At 34.4% G+C, this 15,569-nt stretch overlaps 2 protein-coding genes across 2 annotated transcripts in view; one reads left to right on the top strand and one right to left on the bottom strand.

The window, feature by feature from the left end:
- The window catches only part of LOC149791517 (perlucin-like), a 22,773-nt gene extending 21,539 nt beyond the window's left edge, over window positions 1-1,234 (bottom strand). The window contains exon 1 of the mRNA XM_089970043.1: window positions 1,130-1,234. Coding sequence (XP_089826169.1) covers window positions 1,130-1,163 — 34 coding nt within the window. The 5' untranslated portion in view covers window positions 1,164-1,234. The remainder of the gene's footprint in view (window positions 1-1,129) is intronic.
- The window catches only part of LOC149791516 (perlucin-like), a 17,737-nt gene extending 2,168 nt beyond the window's left edge, over window positions 1-15,569 (top strand). Inside the window, exons 2-5 of the mRNA XM_089970044.1 lie at window positions 7,449-7,464; window positions 10,859-11,086; window positions 12,543-12,731; window positions 15,248-15,569. Of these exons, the coding sequence (XP_089826170.1) occupies window positions 7,449-7,464; window positions 10,859-11,086; window positions 12,543-12,731; window positions 15,248-15,477 (663 nt within the window). The 3' untranslated portion in view covers window positions 15,478-15,569. The remainder of the gene's footprint in view (window positions 1-7,448; window positions 7,465-10,858; window positions 11,087-12,542; window positions 12,732-15,247) is intronic.

The following is a 15,569-nucleotide window of genomic DNA, read 5'->3' as shown; positions in this document are numbered from 1 at the left end:
GTATAAGAGAGTAGGTTAACGACGAATATAAATACAATCGCCGTCGTTGTTAGCATAATTAATCAACCGATCCAACACCGTCGCAGTCAAAATCTGCAATCTCATCAGAAACCAGCACTTACATGTTCATAATAAATAATAAATACAAACGCCAAGGACTGTTAAGTACGCCTTTCGAAAAACGTTGAGTCCTTCGAATTGAATTTCGTCTCTGACGACTCTTGTTATTGACGCTGCATATGTAAAAGATTCTGGAACATTTTCGTCTTAGAAGCTATACACTACAAACGGTCTACTACGATGGTCCCCATTTATTATGATGGTTATGCTCCCCACCCGCCTCTAGAACCGGTGAAGATAAACACCTACTATCCGGAATCGCGCACTTATAAGATACATAGTTTGCCAGACACTAGAGAGCATCATAACCCCAGTTTATTTCATCTTATTTAGGTAATATGATATTTCTTTTGTTTAAATAATTTAGAACGGTGTTCCTTTCAGTGCAACCCCTGATCCTTGGCAAAATCAGTTGTTGCAAGTGGACAAAAATTACTGTGCTCAGGGAATACACATAAGAAGCATCAGATACATTCATGCTGAACGTAATAACAACTCATATATTCTTGATATTTAGCCGTCCTAAGAGTACAAGTAAAATACATAATACATAAACTTAACCTAAAACCGATTCAGGAAGACAGAATAATAAAAGAACGCATACTACTGAGAAAGAAAAAGTATAGAAAGTAGAATAACAGATAAAAGAAAGAGACAAAATAGAATAATGCGTGCCATAAAATGGCAAGAGGAAGAGAACGTTTTATCATTGGTAATACTCATACACGTGAAACAAAAATGAACCGTTTGTGAAAATAAGCAAAAGTATATACAACGGAAAATGCTACATTACAAACTATATATATTCTGAGATGCGAAAATACGATGAACAAAAATTGGTCAACACCGTAAAGATGTAACCCATTAAATAAATCATTGAATTGAATAGCTACATACAGTAAAGCTTCTCTACACCAGTACAAAATTAAGCTTGTAGCCAATGAATGAAATTGTTTTCCTAATGTTTTCGTAGTCAAATATATGTTGCTTTTATCTACTGATTACTTACAGGATTGTGAAATAAATCCTAAATAATCCTGCATTTTCTATCACATGTACAAACCTATAGAATATTCAGAATGAATTCAAAAAGTCTAGAATGTCTTGATGTGTCACAATCATATAATCCTAAATGTCTTTGAATAAGTCGTCAATAGTCCCAAAGTAGTGTTTTAGTCCAAAATATCAATGACCACTTTGTAATTTCAATGAATAATTTAAATAAATATTTTCATCTCAGACACAACTATAAGTGATTCCACAAATCGATCATAAAGCCGGAATGAATATTTGTTTACCAAAACTCTTTATATATAAATCCCACATGACCTGCAACGTAATAGATTTCCTGCGGGAAAAATTACTAATTCGTACACAAAGTCAGATCATGAACTCAAATTCAAGTAGCCATCTTGTTTGCCATCTATTATTATGACCAAAGTCAGCTAGACACAACCGTCAATCACGTAAAAACATTAAGCACGCAATGTTGATATACAAAACAAATAAAAGAAATTTAATTAGAAAATATTAGGTATTTATTTAGTAAATATCCAATGCATATGATATGGAATTTGCAGTCCTCACATTGACTCTCTGCATTCTCCCCAGTTAATATGAAATCAAGAAGGGTGGTAAACTCCAGTATACACAAAGACAAATTAACTAATAAAATTATACCATTTAAACGTTCTCAAGGTGTATGCTGGTACAAGACAACTTTAAGACAATGATTTAGATTCGATTATATCCACCAACAATACTGAAAATGTATTATATTTTTATAAAGCACCGCAATTATTGCAGTTAAAATTGTCCGCAGCACGTATACACTTACCGCTATTCATTCTGGCCCTGTTGAATTACCATGCTACATCAGATGGTATCGCTTTGATAGAAATAGTGTGATCTGCAATGTTAACTGTGCATCACACACACACACACAAACAAATACACACAGATACCGTTAGTAAAAATATTTATATAAAGTATGAAAGAGATGAAACGAAAAGAGACAAAATAAATATTAGTATCAAGTATTAAATTGCTGATATATGGCACCGATGAATTACAGCATAATCTACAATTTCTGAAGAAAAAAAAAAAATGCAAATTGTCCACATTTTATAAATAATTATTTCCGACTTGATTATTAATTATTCTTATTGACCTAATAAACTCTACTATTCATATGGAATAGAACTTCACCCACAAAACGTAGGCTGTAACAATTTCATTGTACAGTGTTGACCCACAATAAGGATGCCTGTATTGTCCGTTGTCCATTCACATTATAAGGATCAATTACTCTCTCTCTCTCTCTCTCTCTCTCTCTCTCTCTCTCTCTCTCTCAATACTAATTGATTATATTCGTTTTATATACTATTATGATAAGGCATTGAGACTCGCTCCACAATCATATATGGTCTCACCCTTAATGTGGTCAGCAAATATGGATCTGCCATTAACTAATTACAAGCGTAATGTCCAGTCCCGTGGCATTTTTATAGCCTAAAGATGATCTACTTTAAGTTACACTGAGCCTCGCCATGTTGATGCAAGACATGCAGGTCAGTATATTATACATATAGTCCTTCTGTGTTGAAACAAGTCATAAAGGTAAACATATTATAAATGTAGTTTCACAACGTCAATGCATGGGATAAGTTTCAGTGTATGTTAAACAAAGTTTTACAATTTAGAAGACACACGTGTCAAGCTGTGATAGAGTATTCCTGCAATGTATATACATGCCATATAGGTCGAGATATTATAAACATAATTATGCAATGTAGATGCATAACCTAAAAGTCAAGATGTGATAAATGTAGTGTTTCTATGAAGATAAGCGCATACAGGTCAACTTACGATGTGTTGCTATGTAGATAAATGTCATGCTACCATAGTGTAACACTGCAGTTTAGATACATATTATATGGGTCAATATGTGATAAATAAGATTTTGCTTTGTATGTACATGTCAGACAGACCAAAATGTGATATACGTAGTTCTGCAATAGTGATGCATGGATTGGAAGTCAAGATGTTATAAAGGTAGTTATAGTCCTACACGGCATATATCTAATGTTGCGATAAATGTAGAAACATGGCGTCTATAACAAAGTCTGATATTCCTGTCCATCTGATACATTTAGTCCTGCTATGTAGATGCATTGCATATTTGTAAAGACGTGACAGAGCTATCACATGATAGATGTGACAGAAAGATATGTAGTCTTGACATGTAGATACATTGACATATAGGCCAGGATGATACACGTGGTCTTGCAAAGTAGATACGTACTGAACAGGCCAACATATGATAATTGTAATCCTGCAAAGTAGATACGTGTTGTGTAGGTCAACATATGATAACCGTAGTCGTGCAAAATAGATATGTATTGTATACGTCAGCATATGATAACTGTAGTCCTGCAAAGTAAATTCGTATGGTGTAGGTCAACATATAATAACCATAGTCTTGCAAAAATAGATATTTTTTTGTATACATCAACATTGATAACTGAGATCCTGCGAAGTAGATACGTATTGCGTAGGTCAACACATGATAAGCGTAGTCTTGCAAAATAGATATGTATTGTATAGTCTATAAATCGAGATGTGATAAATGTATATAGGTCGAAGTGTGATAAACGTAGTTTACCTATCTATCTATCTATCTATATCTATATATATATATATATATATATATATATATATATATATATATATATATACACGGCATACAGGTGAAGTACGATAAATGTTGCCGTAAAATGCACATACATGGCGTCTAAGTCAAGATATGATGAATGTAGTCATGGTCTGTAGATACAAGCCACATAGATATACGCGTAGCAAATATCCATTTGGATTTCCTTTTGATTTACGTCAGATGACTGCAGTTTAGCGGAGTCCTTAATGGCTGTTTTGAGTACCTTATGCTTCATAATATCTTATTGTTGAATGTAGTGTAGACTAGTTATAGGGCTAAATGTAGTGTAGAACAGTTATAGGGCTAAATGTAGTGTAGACTAGTTATAGGGCTAGATGTAGTGTAGACTAGTTATAGGGCTAAATGTAGTGTAGACTAGTTATAGGGCTAAATGTAGTGTAGACTAGTTATAGGGCTAAATGTAGTGTAGACTAGTTACACGGCTTAATGTAGTGTAGAATAGTTACTGGGCTAAATGTAGTGTAGAATAGTTATAGGGCTAAATGTAGTGTAGACTAGTTATAGGGCTAAATGTAGTGTAGAATAGTTACTGGGCTAAATGTAGTGTAGAATAGTTATAGGGCTAAATGTAGTGTAGACTAGTTATAGGGCTATCGAATCATGTCTATAGGGTTGACTGTATATAGATTATCTTTGATATCTCACAAATCTATATAATCATATTATCCACGTAATGAATATCAACAGTGGCAGATATCTTGCCAAAAAATAACGTTCTGAAAAATGTATTTAATAAGGACAAGTATAGTTTAAATCAGCTTTGTTTTATTATTAATTGTTAACTATTGTGTTACCTAAAAATGTTTACACAACTTGTAATTAGTACATATGGCATGCAAATCTGTCGCAATCTTCAAGTCTTCAAATCTGTCGCAATCTTTAAATCTGTCGCAATCTTCAAATCTTCAAATCTGTCGCAATCTTCACATCTGTCGCAATCTTCGAATACTGGAAATGTATTCTATTCATTTAAACTTAGCATAAGACATTGGATGCATTCTTTTGTCATGTTTATAATGATGCATGAGAAATTATCTTATGATGACTGAGTATGGCCCACTGGTCCAATATCAAATAAAAATAAACATCCCTGCCTAGTGACCAATGGCCCAACATTACAGAAATAAACAGCCCTTATTGGTCAAGTTATTATTAAAAAAGCAACATCAACAACATCCTTTCAAGCGTTGTTTTCAATTAGATTTTCTAAGGCAATATTGCAAAACTGAAACTGATATGGTATGTCGCATATATGATTATTTGATTACAGTAATAATGTTGACATCATATATCACTAATACCCATATTATAAAAAGACGTTAAACTCGTATTTCAATAAGAAAATATATGTGAGTTAGAATACAGGTATATGACCATCCCGATATAGGTAGATATCATGTTTGAAATAAATTTGTATCATGTTTATTCTAGGATGTGATCATACATACCGGACCTTTAAAAGCACAGGTTAATACACTTATTACGTCTAGGGGCTGCCCTTTACCCCACACTTAAACACATTATACTTCCTCTGTAAAACCAGGATGCAGAAGGTCGATGGTTTGATTCCCGCCCGAGTCATACCAAAAGACTTATAATAATGGTACTAGCAGCTGAAGAGATTAGTGTTAGAACTGGTCGGCTTGATGAGAGGATAATGGGACTGGGTTCATGATCCCCTAGTTCTAGACATCATTATAAACTGCCACGCTGCAGTCATCGCAGCGATATGACTAAAATTGTTAAAGTTGCGTTAAAAATGCAAATCGCACAAACACTCCCTATGTATATCCAGTGGCTGTCTTTTACATCAGTATTCAATACATTCAACATCCTCTTTTCCTCCAGTGGCTGACTTTTACATCAGTATTCAATACATTACACATTCTATGTACATCCAAGGGCTGTACCGAAGAGCACATTTAGCACTTACATTAAAAGGATATAAATATAGATATAAATATAGATATACGTATTAAAAATATACCTTAAATTTGACAACATTCTCTGCATAGGAACTGAAAAGAAATCAAATGATAATAGCTACATATAAATACAAAGAATGATTTGTTGCTGAATATATTCCTATTTGTAGAAAAAAAAACCATTTGTTTAGTTGCTATCAATTATCCCAGTACCAGTCCCACCCTTGACATAGGACACACGTAACGTGAAAAAATGAGACAATGAACAATCCTTCGTCACATCTTTTCTTTGAGTGTGTCATAGTGAGTATAATATTAGTTCCCTTAAAAAGAGGCGTGTAATCACAGCACTAAAACTGTATTATGATACTTAGAACACTCAATATGCAGTATAACACTTACAGCACTCTATGAGCACTATGATATTTACAACACCCTATCTGCACTATCATACTTACAGCACTCTATCTACACTATAATATTAATACCAATATATCTGATATTTATAACATTCTATATGTACTATCATACTTATCACACTCTATCTGCACTATCATACTTACACCACCCTATCTGCGTTATGATATATATAACGCTCTATCTGCACTATAATACTTATAACACTCTGTAATATAGTACTCATAACACTTAATCTGCGATATGTTTATAACACTCTGTCTGCACTATAATACTTATAACACTCTGTCTGTAATATAATACTTATAACACTTAATCTGCGCTATGATGTTTATAACACTCTATCTGCACTATAATGCATACTTTATGTATATTTTTATGGGCAAACACTGAAACAAATTATAAGGGTTACAATCTAAAACAATTTTCTTAAAGTTGTATAATTTATGCAATAATATTTTTTTTTAAATCGTAGAAAGGAGACAAAGTGAGAATTGAACTGATGACGTTTCTTTTCGATATAATGTTTTCATTATTATTTTACGATTGGAGTGCTGAGTGCGAACTAGATGCACGGAAATGCAGAGCAATCATGTAATGTGCAGTATGTCACATTCCTTACATTGGAGTAGGCGAGATGAAACATGATGTATGAGTTGAGATATACAACACGTCCGTTGTCATTTAATTGACAATACGATGGCTCGTATTATTTAAAATATTATTGTAACATATTCCATTAGAATCCGATTCATGTTGACAATATCCTGCTTTATTATAGTATGAAGAGAATACATATTACGCCAAATAATAAACAATAATAATCTAGACTGAACTACGGATGATAGGTTCATACATTTTGTGTATTACGTCAAAATACTACATGTTAGCATCCATATATTTATTTTGAAGAGTTGGGTGACTCATACAAACGAATTTGGGAGAGAACAGGTTTCCTTTTTTCAAAATAATTTTCGAAAGTAATACGGTAAACGCATAAGTCATCAGTTTTGACAAACAGGATGCATGAGTGTTAAAACACTGACGTTCTTTAAACTGCATTTCCGATTGGATGGGTTTCTTTAACCAGGCATTATAAACTCTCACCAAACGCACACAGTTTATAGTTTCCTGTGATTGTTGGAATAAAAAAACGTGGGGGAATAATAAAAACCATCAAGATGATCTTTACATATTGTTTGAGGTTGAATGTCTTCATAATATTCTTGGCAGCATCATCAACGGCACAGAGGCAAGGCAAACTAGGTACGAGAAAATTGTGTCAAATATAACACACACACACACACACACACAAACACACACACATATATATATATATATATATATATACTTTTACCGTGTGAAACATGTGGAAGAAAAATCATGTTTTTGTTATGAAAGGCTTATTTACGACTGTAACAGTGTAAATAAACCAATTTATGTTACTATGTTATATTATATTATAAGTCTATAATCATAACAATTGATACGGAATTCATCATCATTGGTGGTCATCATTAATGACTGGACGGGAGCAATATATTTTGCCAAATATTATATTTACTTTTGATTCATTTGTTAAAGCTGTTGAACGCACTAATAAATTATTTAAAACTCTAGCTTGGTCACTAAGACTGCTTGACCTTTTGCTCCAACCCATTATTTCCTGGGAGTAAAAATGTTCTTACTCTTTATTATTTTACTCACCCTCCTTATTCTGTCTTAAGATCGGGACCTGTTGTGCAACATTAAATCCATAACAAATGTCATGATTTTGTCTAACGCAGAAGATATGTTAAATAATTTTAATACATGTATTAGATTTGTTAGCTCTTTAAGAATTATTGCCAGTTATATTCCTGAACAAATTTATTTTATACTGTGCACTTTCAAAAGCAATATGTGGAAATCAGTATCTGTCCATTGCTCAGGTAAAGATTTTGCAGAATACCCTAACCATTATAGAGGTAACTTTATCTGAATGATAAAGTTACCGCTATAATGGTTCGGATAAAATGTTTTCCAGTATTTTGAACAAACTCAGCAGTAGATAAGATCTTTTTTTCGTTTCAAACCATGGTCCAGAAATACCTTAGTAAAATAGGAGCATGCTTTTATTGTTGGTTTACAGATAATTCCAACGATTTTCACTCCCTTAACCGTGTAGGATTTCTGAATTTGCTTAGCTAAGAAAGGTATTTTTTGTCTTGATGGAAAGGAACCTACGCTCATGTGTGCATATAAAATATAAATGTATTCGTTTTTCGGCTGTAATATTAGTGCCAGACAAGGTTGCGTGTTATGCCCTCCTCTGTTATGTCTATTTATAAGCTATTTAGTATCAGACTACATAAATATCCGGCCAAATGGCATAATTATTTAAGAGTTTAATGTTGTTTTCCGAGTTTATCGTGGTATAAACCTTCTGTTGCCAAATCACACAGCAAATAACGCACAATTGGCGTTATGCAATCTGTGTGATTCTGCAACTGACAGTTTATATCACAATAAACTAAAACAAAAACAATATTAAACTCTTATTATTGCAATTATATATAATTTATTTTATTTCTTAATGTTATTTGGTTTTTATTAAAGATATTTCCTATCAGTTTTAGAGCCTGTTTGAGGGCATGAATTCTTGTTGAGGAGTCTGTTACGAAGCTATTTATAGGACCGGGGATTCTCCATCTGCAACGTAATAGCTACGTCAATATCAAACACAAACTTTTACCAATTGTAGGCGATCTAAGGTTTTGAACATTCCACAGCATAGTCTTAATCAAAATTTGCATATGTTTTCTGAGTAGAAGTTATGTATTCAAAGCAAAGGATGTGTTGTTTTGTTTGACATACGAATGACTCATGGATGGATTTTATGATATCATAAGTTCATTGTGACTTGGCCGAATCGTTATTTTCCAGACACGTTAGTAACCAATTTTCGAGTCCTTACATATATTTTAGTGTTGATTAACAGTTTATGCCACCTACAGTGGCTACTTACGAATGAAATTAAGACGATCGGTAAATGGTTATAGTGATGGGGGTCCAATAGACAAACAGTGCAAGACATCGACTCTGACAGATATGATGGGGAGTGTAGCGAATCTCCAACCCACCCCACTTCGTAATTATCAAGGTCGTTGTTTTACATTATAGGCCTGTGAATATAATTGTTATAATGTTAGTTTTTGAACCCCCTCCTCCTAATCCCTATATCCATTTACCTATAGTTTAATTTTTTGTAATGAGCTGCAGTGAAAGTGCTGTAGCCCCAATGTTCTTGACAGATTTTGAAATTCCCAGATATTTTTGTTTCGAATCTAGTCAAATAAGAATTATTTATATTCAGAAAAAACAGCAAATATATGTTATTTGATTATGTCAACTTAATTTATTTAATTTTCTAAATAAAAGATAAACCCACCATTTTTTATTTCGATTTAAAGCCATGTATTGTGTGTGCATTTCAGTTCAGTGTTCACGTTAGTGACTTTGCATGTGACTTTATTTATCGAAGTGTGTATAAAGTACTTCTCCGTACAGTTTATACAGAAATAAACGCTACTGGCTCTGATCACATGGTTTTGTTCTGACCAATGAAAATCTTCAAACGACAGCCCTCGTTAACCTATTTATATTAATGCGCGTGAACTATATTGAAAAAGTGAAGAGTTCCTTTTACTTCAAAAGAAAATATTGGGTGAGAAAAATAATCTACGTTGGGATTTGCACCGAGACAAGGAAATCTCAGTCACAGGGCTACATTATACGTCTCCCCATCCCCACGAGGCTTGCCGAGTGGAGAGACAAATCACGTAACCCCTTTGTCTCGTTGCAAACCCCAGTATCGTCTCTATTAATTTAGCTCACGTCAAACACGCACAATTCACGCAAAACGCTTTCCTATTTCTTATAAAGACTAACTCGTAACAACGATTTTATGTACAGGCTATGTTAATCGGGCTGTAGACCTTGATAACGTCATCAAACTTATATAACGTACTAAAATCTTCTCCATTTCTAATTTAATATCATATATCAAGTGATTTGTTCTGCCTTTTCACAATTCTGAACTATCCTGGTATTTAATGACTTTAAATGAAGACAAAAGCCTCTTTCATATTTACGTAAAAGTAAGTGGATTTTCAATTTCAGCCGAAATTCTAGTGAGGCTTGCAAGGAACCAAGCTAATATTGCTTAGGTAGATTTTTAAGCAGTTTGTAATATTGTTTTAGTAATATTGAGCGATTATTTTCGAAGTATCGAACAAGAGAAACATTCTTCTTCTTCTTATTTTTCTTCTTCTTCTTCTTCTTCTTCTTCTTCTTATCAACACTTTCGCCATGTGAACACTCATTTACGTTTGTCCACGATGTATGTGACGGATTGTTGTTCTTGTACCTGTAATATGCTTACACGTATGACGGAAGGCAAACATATTTAATATAATGTTCTACGTGAAGTATTTATCAGCGAATGAGTTCTATCCTATATGCACTGCCAGTTTAGGTACTTGGAAGACAATAGTGGGACGGAGGTAAAAGCAAAGAAAATAATGCAGGAATTTACGGCTGTTTACATCTTTATTTCAATATTTCTGCAATACTTACTCTAGTGAGGCTCGTTTATTTTCGTTTTGTATTATATTCGTAGCTAAAGCTCCACTGGATATAACAGTTCCAGAACAAATTTTCATTCACGAAGCCAATGACGTACCATCTAGAGTTTCCAGAATGGAGACTTCGCTAGAAGACATGAATCGCAAGCTAGAGACTTTGTTGACTGGTCAGGTAGACGTTTTAACAATACTAATCAATGGCTTCAAAATGATAAACGAGACACTGACCAAGATCAAGGAATGTATGAACTGCCAACAACAAAGTGAGTATATAAAATATCTGCTTGAAACATGTGTATATATATATATATATATATATATATATATATATATATATATATATATATATATATATATATATATATATATATATATATATATAGGCGTGATAGCGATCTGCTGAAGAGGGATAAGTCCTTCAGGGATAAGGGAAATATAAAATCGCTGAGTGTACTATATATATATAGGCGTGATAGCGATCTGCTGAAGAGGGATAAGTCCTTCAGGGATAAGGGAAATATACAATCGCTGAGTGTACTATAAATAAATTGACCAGTCATCGCCATAACACAAAACATGTTCCTATCATTTGAACACGTTCCATTGTACACTTGCGAGAGTTTTCCCTCGAAACAGATGACGTCAGGCACAAGAATGAGCAGTGCGAAACATACGATGATGCAATTTACATATGTATATTGCAAATATGATTATTCCCGCAAAATGTAGACTGGCCACGCCTTGATTGCACGGTTTTAACAACTTTACATAAATTTCACGACTCTGAGATCTACATAGGAGTGACTTCATTGCTGTATTAAAATTCAGTATATATGAGCTGTTAAGGTAATGACAGTAATGAATATAGAACAACGTAACAATGTTTATGACACAAATAGCTCACGTTTGATGTCATTGCAAAGAAATATAGTAAACACATGGAGACTAACCGATTATATGATTTCAAATATAAGCCACTACAGATAATGTAGAAGCATGCGTATAGACCAATATGATTTTAGAATATTAGCAACCATGTCACCAAACCTATAGCTGAACTAGGAATGATGTATGTATATATTGTAACATCCCAGGAGTCTAACATCACCTCACGACTGATCGAAACAATCAATGTAGAACAGCAGCGTGATGTCTATATATCTACTATTGCCAAGGCAACAATAAAGATAACAGCCATTGTCACATGAATGGCTCTTACACGAGTTAATAGCACAACTATATTTCCTGTAATGAACCTAATGCCTTCATATTTACGAGACTCTAATTTCAACCTGCATGGTTTTTCCTTTTTCACATACGTATGATTTATCGGTGATCATTTCTTGAACCCCGCATTTAAATAACTGGAAGGTTCACTTTACCAACTTAATCAATACTACCATAAAGTCATTTGAATACGTTTCAGCATGAGTGACGCCTGTACATAACAACTGGCTAATTACTCGTTTTAAGATTATCTTCCCATCAGCGATTCGCCATAGTCAAGCAAACATATATGACTAAAATGCAACAAAGGTATACACCGAGACGTATATGCATGGAGCACATACCCTAAGTTGGCTAGATAATATATGTGTGTATTCATCCAGGTAGATAGTTTTGTAGAAACGTGGGTAAAATTGTTGGAGAAATGAAGACGTTGGTAAAAAGAAGGGTAGTGTTTAAGTAATTATATTTTTACTCATTTGTTTATTTCAGTAACATGTCCACACGGCTATCAATCGTACACAAATCCCAATATTAAGCCATTTTGCTATAGATTTGAATCCAATCAATGCAAATCCTGGTCAGATGCCAGACAAACCTGTCAAAATGAAGGAGGAGACCTTATGATCCCCGACGAGAGCACATACCAGACTTTCCGAAACCTTGCTAAGCCAAATGAGGGTAAGTAACTGATTGCGGGGTATTTTCAATATGAAATCGATTTTTCCCCTTGAAAATTTATCCGACAATCCATGTATTATCTTTATATTGCCTCAAATATTGTGCAAATGTATTAAGCAAACAAGAACCAGATAGCGTAGGAAAAGAAAATACTTATCTGTATATATTTTATATATCATATTTTAGGTTAACATATCGGATTTACAATAAAATTATGTCAATCTGCATGGCTCGTTCTAACGTTAAAAGATGAAAGTTCACCCGCATTTTTTAAAATTTATTTTCATTTTTTTTTCTTCATTGTTGTTGATTTTGTTGTTATTTTGGGTTTAACGCCATTTCTCAGCGCAAGACAGTCGATATATGGTGGCAGGGATAACTGGTGGAGGAAGAACCCGGGAGACCCCGGTAAGAATCGCCGGCCAAAAATAAGCTACTATTAGCTTTACCCACATTAGTCGAACAGGAGACTCGAACCCAAGTGGACATAGGTCAGATGGTAGTGAACCGTAAAGGCGAGCGCTTTAGGCAACTCGGACGAACGGGCCACCTAAATGTGATGTGTGATTTGGCTTTTTCACGTAGCTTTAACAATTTTTTCAGTCATATCGCTACGATGTCTGCAATGTGGCAGTTTATAGTGATGTCTAGCACAGGGGCATCATGCCGCAGACATGTAGCAAGATGTCCCACTCAGTCACAAAGATGTCCCACTCAGTCACATGATCATGACACCAGGCCGACCAATCCTAACACTAACCTCTTAATGCTGAGTGCCAAACGAGGCAGCTGTTAGTACCATTTTTTTAAGTCTTTGGTATGACTCGGCCGTGGATCGAACCCACGACCTCCCGCATCAGAGGCGGACGCTTTATCCACTAGGCCACCGGAGCGGTCAAATGTGTATGGTATGATGCGTGTACATGTTAATGGGTGTAATGGGACATCGTTGGATAAAAACACCTATCTGCGCACACTGATTAAATTATTTTTATAATAAGTTCAACGAGCGATTTATTTTAAAAGACCAAACGTGAAGATATATAAAGAAAGTACTTATTTAACAGAACATTTGATATAAGAGATGTATGGACAATATTGTTAATAATACATTTTTACAAATTACTTACATTCTATATCTGCAGTATGGCTTATTATTTGGTTGAATCCTAGAAGTGATTTTGCAAAGTTTTCCAGACAAATTTCTTTTTGTGTAGATTTTGTTGGGTTTAATGCCGATTTCTAATAAACTTTTTAAAGAATTTGACACTTTTATGAAGACGGTGAGTAATTTTATGGAAGATAAATACCAAGATGTACAACATGATATGAAATCACACGAAGGCCTATGACATCATATGAAAACATACCAAGGCCTATGACATCATATGAAAACACACCAAGGCCTATGACATGATATGAAAACACACCAAGGCCTATCCCTATACATTCAGGTAAGAGGTACATACGGAATCGATCGATCGACATATATCTTTCCCAATAGTCATCTTTGCATTATAAGCGTTTTCATACAGTCTTTTCTTTGTTGTCTTTACTTTCATTTCTTTGAAAAAGAGAAACGTTCTTTTGTTTTATTGATATTGAAGATATATACGGTGTAGATATTTAATTAAATTCTTGGAATTAAAATGTCTGAGTAATTTGAACGCATTAAGCTTCATAGATCAGTTTTCTCCCTCCTAGGTATCTCCACAGGAAAAGACAATCCTTATCATATAGGATACCTATACTACCATTTCATAAATTAATTATAAAATTTGGAAAACAGCTATTATTTATCAAATTTGTCCAGGCATATAACTTGTGGCTTATTAATATTTTCCCGGTCGACGTGAGAGAACGCAATAACGAAGTGAGGGAACGCAGGTTATTCAGATGAGGGGGTTGGGTGAGGGGCAGTGGCGACCACACAAACATCAGGGAACACCGTTCCCACAGCACTACAACTGTGTGTGCGTGTGCATGCATGCGAATGTGTGTGAGTGTTTGTTTTCAGCGGAATCCCAAATTGTAGCTCGCACGTTGCTGTTGAAGTTATTTATGTTCGTGTTGCTAATATTTGTCCAAATGTGTGTCTACTACAATTTCTAGAACTACTTTGCTGCTATTACTACTGTCACTGCTACTTTTGTCACCACTACTACCACGTCTTTTGCTAATCCTCATATCAACAATACTAGCACCACCACCACTTTTACTACTACAGCTACCGTCGTTACTGTTGCTATTATTATTATTTTCACTACATTTACCACCAATATGTCTTCTACTTCTGCTTTTATCACTGCTACTAATACTACTACTGTTGGTGTTTCAACTACTACCACTGATAGTAGTGCTTCTATCACCATTACTACCATTACTACTAAAGCAGTCGTGGACGTAAATAATACTTAATAACCTAAATAATTGCTGCAAAAGGTCACGCAAAAAGTTATTTCAAAGCTAGCGAATAACATTGGAAAATAGATTTTGACATATTATCGTCTTTTCAGGGAAGTGTTCACATTTCTGGATTGGAGGTTACAGCAGCACTCCTGGATCTAATTACGTAACAGTGAAGGGTAACCCGGTTGCAAGCAACTTTCCGTATTGGTCGAGTGGCCAACCCGACGGTCTAGGAGGAGAGAGTTGCCTGGAGATGAGAAGTTACTTCACCAACTATCTCATGAACGACTACATCTGTAGCGCTGCACAGGGCTTCATTTGTCAGATATTCCCATAAAGAAATTGTTGCCAATTTTGAATAGCAGAAGAAAGTGTTATATGAACTGAAATCGATGAGCTTCATTTTAGATAAAAGATTTAATTATCTTA

Source organism: Sinohyriopsis cumingii, chromosome 9 (assembly GCF_028554795.1).
Source record: "Sinohyriopsis cumingii isolate HCF-2022 chromosome 9, ASM2855479v2, whole genome shotgun sequence".
In the NCBI taxonomy this organism is placed as follows: domain Eukaryota; kingdom Metazoa; phylum Mollusca; class Bivalvia; order Unionida; family Unionidae; genus Sinohyriopsis; species Sinohyriopsis cumingii.
This window is presented reverse-complemented; position numbering and strand designations above follow the sequence as displayed.